The sequence below is a fragment of the Rutidosis leptorrhynchoides genome, chromosome 4 (assembly GCF_046630445.1).
Source record: "Rutidosis leptorrhynchoides isolate AG116_Rl617_1_P2 chromosome 4, CSIRO_AGI_Rlap_v1, whole genome shotgun sequence".
Lineage (NCBI taxonomy): Eukaryota > Viridiplantae > Streptophyta > Magnoliopsida > Asterales > Asteraceae > Rutidosis > Rutidosis leptorrhynchoides.
The window spans coordinates 8,939,784-8,946,505 of record NC_092336.1 but is presented as its reverse complement, the minus strand read 5'-3'; the positions used below and the strand labels follow the sequence as shown (position 1 = coordinate 8,946,505).

General features: G+C 35.1%; 1 protein-coding gene across 1 annotated transcript; it reads right to left on the bottom strand.

Moving 5' to 3' along the window:
* Positions 1–1,953: 1,953 nt before the first annotated feature.
* Positions 1,954–6,197, bottom strand: LOC139840237 (palmitoyl-monogalactosyldiacylglycerol delta-7 desaturase, chloroplastic-like). The gene is made up of 5 exons (XM_071830483.1): positions 5,847–6,197; positions 4,917–5,057; positions 4,680–4,820; positions 2,874–2,980; positions 1,954–2,167 (listed from the first exon to the last, which is right to left on the bottom strand). The coding sequence occupies exons 1-5, from the start codon at positions 6,195–6,197 to the stop codon at positions 1,954–1,956; spliced, it is 954 nt and encodes a 317-aa protein (XP_071686584.1).
* Positions 6,198–6,722: the final 525 nt, after the last annotated feature.

Sequence of the window (6,722 nt, the reverse complement as noted above, 5' to 3'; positions counted from 1 at the left end):
TACGAACCGAAGAGTGGAATTCTGTTATCCTCAAAATTCTATTATTCATGGCAATATTAAACGCGTCGCGGATATAAATACTTTCAAATGCCAATAAATCTCTCGCACATATTTTATCAATAGTTTATTGTGCGGTCCCTGCCTACTTAAGGGGTGTCCTCTAGCCCCCGTGCGGTAGAAGTCTGTTTGGTTACAAGGCTAGAATATAACGGCAGGTGAAGGGAATTGGTTTTCCCCTAGCCAAGCGCCTCCCAGACTAGAAGGCTGCCAAGTCGACTTAAAATACGAGCATTGGTTTGCTTGTGCATATTAAATTATCCTACGTATTGGTTTACTTGGGGAAACTCTTAAGTATAAAAATATTGGTTTGTTTTTAGTTAGCATTGTCTTACCACACAACTAAGTGCACCCCTAATACGTGACAGAGCAAGTGATGCTGTAACTTATGAGTATAAACTTTTTTCGTGCGGACTCGCACACAGGCTTTTGTTGAAATATTGGTTTATTTTACGCAGCGCCCGAAATTGTGCATAGGTTTTGGTTAAATTATGCGCACATTGTGTGAATTGTCTTAATTCGCGATAATAGACAATTATAATCAAATGCATAAATGTCCATGATTACGCTGCGTAAGCGCATGGTTACTTGATATCCCTCGCAAATATGTGGTAGGGATGCCTCAATATGACTCCGGGATTGGACTCCGCGAGTCTGAGATGCCTTGTATACAACTACAAGTTCCGATCAGCTAGTTGTTTCAAGATGTCACTTTGACGTGGTCTTATTTATAGATCGTCATGACATGTTTTCACATTTCATACCAAACTAGGGGGAGTGATGGTATACTATCAGTATCCCTTCAGTTTTGTTTTTGCTACATCGCTGCTTTGTGCATTGCGGATGGTAGTAAAAGTTAGCATGCTCACATCGCTGCATTGCGTTAAGCGCAAGGATGCATCGCGAGTAGTTGCGGTTAACATGCATGCGTCACATTTGGTCGTATCACGCATAATTGCAATGCGCGGGGCTGTGCCGCGCATAGTTATGATGTGTGGGCCGTACTGTGCAGGGTTGCATCCTACGAATTCCCACTCACCGCATGACCGCGTGGCGTGCGGAATTATTACATCGCGTCATCACATTACTATGTGGATTCGTTATGCATTGCACTTGACTTCGTAGTCGGTGCGGGTTATGTGATGAGTTATTTGTGGTGGCATATTTGTAACTTCGATATGACATTACTATGTCACACCGAACTTGGGGGACTTGATGATGTGCGGAGCCCATCGGGCCGAGTAATTGGGCTTGGTCCATGGGCCGCGGTCAAGTCAAACCCTAATTCCCTCTTATAAATAGAGGGGTAATCTAAGCATTTGAGGGACACAATCTACACTAGGGTTTTTACCTACGACTCCTCGTAGGGTTTTTTCCCTTCGCCGCCAATCGGCGCCGCCATTGGCCGGCGGTCAGCCCTTAGCCACCCTCCCGAGATCATCATCTCGGGCTAGGGTTATCACGGTATTCGGACCGGAGGTTAATGCCGCTGAACTAATAAAACCCTCCTTCTATTGCAATCAAGTATGTTTCTATCCTAGGCGGAAATATGCTTGATCACCTAGTGTGTTAGTTTGAGAGTTTTTTTATTTGAGTTTTGTAATACTCGTGTAATCTATTCTTGTGAGTAATAGAGGTATTTTCTCTCAAATTTGTGTGTATCAACGTCCAGTCGATCCCCTCTTAATCACAACATAGTGTCGATGGTAGTTAACTCATTTAATTTGTAACTTAGACATACGCATATACTCCGTATTTTAAAACGATACTCACCATAAATAGTACGTGTTGACATTACATTGACATGACGTGTAGATATACGTCAATTAGTACTTAAAAGATAATACATGTATTTGACTAGAGAACATAACCGAGGTTTAAGCGAGTGCATATTAATCACTTGAATTTGTTAGTAGATGCAAATGATCTTTTAAGCTTATGAGCCGGGCTCGGAAACTTAACATTGGTGGCTAACCCAATAGCTTCGAGAAATTGTATAAACCACCAACAAAGGTCAATCTCCCACCATTTTAGTCCAAACCGAGCTGAATACTCGAATGCATGATGATTGTTATGCCACCCTTCTCCAAAGGTAAACAATGCCACCCATCTGTATATTCACGCAAAACTTAATTAGATTTACTTTATATATTGCAATTAAATAATAACAACATAATATAATAGAGAAATTCTTATTTAGAACAACAACAACAACAACAACAACAAAACTCAATCCCGCATAAGTGGGGTATGGGGAAGTAAGATGTAGACAATACTTCCCCTATCCGAGAATAAAGATAAGTCATTTCTCCACCCAGAGTGAAATACTCTCAAGAGTAGAGAAAGTCATCTCTCTCGGATTGCTTCCGAGAGGACCTCCGGCCTTTACGTAGAAATTTTAAAAAATAAAAATAAAAATACTAAAATAAAAATAATAATAGACGCCATGAAAATGGTAAAATCAAATTTTCATGGGTTTTAAATCTTGCCTGAAAATTTAATTTAGGCTCTAAGAGTCAGTTAAGTCGCCAATAAATCGACGATTGTTGTCGACTCAATAGATCCGTTAATTTTTTATTTTGACGATTGTTGTCGACTCAATAGAGAAATTCTTAATTATTATTTTGAAAGACACATCACATACAAATTAGGTTTTTAGTTAGGTTGTTTTTTCGGTGTGATTGCTTGATTTTTTTGTTAGTGTCTCGAGATTTGTTGCATTTGTTTATATTTTTGTTTTGATTTTCATCGATTCGATGAAGGGCCTCGATTTATATAATTATACTCGGTATATTTTTTCACAAAATAATACATACAAATTATTTTTGGAGAGATCACCGGTGTTCCAAACTTGATTTCCCCATATGTGGCATGCCGAATTCACTAGAAACGTCAAGTGATAACTCACCGTGATTCTTACACCCTACAACCACAAATAACATCAAACATACAACTATACAAGTTACGATCACATGTATTATTAATCTCTTACACTAATTATGCAACTTTCTTAGTGTTCACATGGTTGTTTTAGTTATTTTACACATTAATGTGTTGTCATACATTATTGAGTGCCATTCATTTTTTGATTGGTCACTGATATACTTCTAAACAAATGGTTATACATATTTTACAAACTATTTAAGGCGATATTTTGCCATTTAAACTAAATTAATCCCTATTCCCTTGAACAATTAAAGTATTTTGTGTTAGGAATAGTTTTATGTGTTCATGATAGAAAAAGGAGATAAAATGACCGAAAAATAGACTATGCATGGAGATAAAGTCAAGTAGTCAAGATCCATCAAAAATGCCACCGGATTTACCCTCTAGCTTTCAAATGTACCCTCTAGATGCTGGCTATATTATTCATCGAAGAGCTTGAAGACTATTGAAGGAGCTGCCGACTATTCACGTAGTCGTCGGTCGAACTGTCGGAGAGGTAATTAGTTAACGTCTTTTCCAATAGCCGCCGCCTGATTCATGTGCCAAATTTGAAGGAGCTGTCGGCTGAATATTTAGTCGACGTACGAATGTCGATGGAAGAAAAACTCTAAAAGTGAAAAAGTTGTCAGTTGTCAAGAGAGCAGCTGGCTAAGAATAGAATATTCCATAAGAATTTAAAAGAACCGCTGGCTAATGATACACGAACTTTCACAATAAATGCTTGTGTGTATCACCGGCAATCATCTATAGCTGCCGGCAGAAGAAGAACAATAACCGTCGGTTATCCTTATAAGCGTCGACCGAATACCATGAATATGAATCATAGTTAAGATTAATAATTACTTCGAGAGTTTAATCAATTGTATGATTTAACATTTTTATGTCTAAATAAGACATGATTATCTAGAGTGTTGAAATGGAAGTTTATGCGTAGGTTGAGGGTAGGATTGATGAACCTAGTTAATTCAAGAACATATATCTACTGGTTTTTTCTTTTTTCTTTTTTGACAACATCGTCGCAAATTTGGTTTTTTCCTAACGCGTGTGTGAGTGACAAATGAGAGCATTCGATGTTGATATCAGGATGAACTCTACAATTTTATGTATCTACGCGATATATGAGTTTAGCGATTTGATAACCTAGTTAAGTCAACCATTCAAGTCATAATTGTTAAACTAAACTATGTTTTTAATAAATATCTTACTAGTTGGTCTCACTTGGTAGCTAGGTAAGTATTTAACTAAAGTACATATTGTCTAAATCAAAATCCCTAATATGGTCTGACTAGTAAGGGATTGTGAAAGTCCAAGTAAATATTGTTCTTGTTTTTAGTATATGCTTTATCGTAATAATCTACTACTTTATTTCTTCCCCGTTTCTTTACTTTTAATTGTTAAGAAAAATCCCTAATTTTCTTAGTTAAAGAGTAGTTGTAGTTAAGCGCGAACATTCTTGTAATCTTTACTCTCGGTGGAATGAATTTAACGTAACAACTACATATTACTATATGTCTATATTTATCAGGACTAGTTACATATAATATTTGATACGTACTACGGAGTAATATTTACTCCGTAGTTGTTAATATTATTTATAAATTTAAAGGTTTATCAACATGCATCACCAATTTTCATGTATTTTTACATTATAATTTTTATAAAAATGGAAAACTTACCACAACCCAAACAAGATATGAAAACCCGCCCAAAGCATAGACGACGAGTGCAAATGCAAGTATATGGTATAGGTAAGTTCTTTTGATGAATCTATAGAAAGCTTGACTCTTTAAATCTTCTACATTTTTGCGTTCATTATACTGCAAATCACACATTCGTACGAAAACATAAATAACTTAATTTAGAGTAGGTTAAATAAGCAAGATTTGGTTAGGTCAATTGGCAAAACTATGTACCTTCTCAACGATGAAGCCACTATCAAACAACCAACCAATATGACTAAACCAAAATCCGTAGGTTGGAGAGTGTGGATCTTTCTCCGACTCAACGTATTGATGATGTGATCTATGTATACTCACCCAAAATATTGGGTCCCTCTGTCATAAAAATAACATAAAACAATCAAATTATCTAAGTACCTTGTAAGTGGTACGTAGAATCAAAATAATATATTCCAAATTTCATTCTTTCAAATTTTAGAGATTAAATATATCAAAAGTCCCAAATTTTATTGTTACCATATGTAAATATTGGCACCGTCTTACCATTGTAAATACTGTTGTAGTTAAAGGCAAGAGTGTTCAAATTTTTAAATTTGATAATTAAACAGTATGGAAATCGAAAAAAAAAAATCAAATTCAAATTCAGTCAGTTTGAATTACAAATCTGAATTAGATTTCCGGTTCGGTTTTACTTCTTAAATTCGGTTAAAACCTAAACCGAATGTAACTAATAATATGTTAAATCATTAATATATAGACCACAAATCTATTTGACTATTTCCAAACTAAAAACCGAATTCAAAATTAACTTTTTTTTTGTTAAATTATGTTTTTTTTTTTTTTTCTTTATCATTCTTGTAGTTGGTTTCGATTTTAGAGTTAACTTCAATTTTCGGTTCGGTAGGAGTTTGGCCCTCAAAAATTTCAAAATCAAACAAATTGAGGCAACGGAAAACTGAATGATTGAACACGTAAAGTTTGATATTAACTATACGTACTTTTTGCAAAACCTTAGTAACTTATATGCAGGCATGCAGCTAACATTACAAGTTAAATCTTTTGTAATGCAAATTATTGTTACTTATGACGAACTTATATCATTATATATATTTTTGTGTTTTTAGACAAACTAAATGGAAAACATTCGAGAAATGAAAGAAGAACCTGAGCAGCTTGAACCCCAAAATAAGCGAACGTGTATTCGAGCCATTTGGGCAACTTAAGACTACGATGTGCTAAATTCCGATGGTAAGAAAGCGTTAATCCAAGCATTCCGCACAACGCGTAGCACCAAAATGCTGCCCAAAATGCACCCCAAGTAAACGTGAATGGTGCAAACAACGCTAACAAATGAACACTTAAGATCCAAACAAATGTTATGATGTCTAAAGTATTCCATTTTCGACCTCGAAATAGATTTCTTTTCCTCGTAACAACCACATCGGACATAAATATTTGTTTGAAGTTTGGTTCGTTTTCAACATTGGAAGAAAATGTTATGATGTTACTTGTCATTTTGTTTGGTGTTGTAAACTAAAATGCATGTAATGTATAATATATATACAGTGATTGTATTTATGATAATCAATCAATACGTTTGAAATAGTCATAAATCACATGCTTTGCTTCCTAGGACTAATTAAATCCGTACGTCAGAATACAAGTGTCATACTATTACCCTACGTACATATTACTCGAAAAAATAATAACAAAATACGTAAGTCCTTCACTCTATAATACAAATACGAACAAATACGTATGTCCAATCGTTATTACAAACTAGTACTTTGTGACCTCTCGTTATTATCTCGTGTTATTATTTTTGTACTATACTGTCAAGCCTCGATCACAATTTTATTTATTAATTACTTCTTGTTTTTTTTAGCAAAATAATTGCAAAAGATTTTTTGTTTTTTTTTTTTTTTTTTGGTAGCGAAGATGTATTATTGAAACAAAACGGCCAAATAAACCAAGGCATCAGATCAAGGGGCAAATATGGCACGATACAAACAACAGAAACAACCGCGAATTGAACTTAAC

Bases quoted from the DNA above. Each gene is read 5' to 3' on its own strand.
- LOC139840237 (XM_071830483.1), bottom strand. From the start codon at position 6,197: ATGACAAGTAACATCATAACATTTTCTTCCAATGTTGAAAACGAACCA. The intron at 4,821-4,916 runs GTACATAGTTTT...TGTGATTTGCAG, and splicing joins GTGGCTTCATCGTTGAGAAG to TATAATGAACGCAAAAATGT. The intron at 2,981-4,679 runs GTAAGTTTTCCA...TTGTGGTTGTAG, and splicing joins CATATCTTGTTTGGGTTGTG to GGTGTAAGAATCACGGTGAG.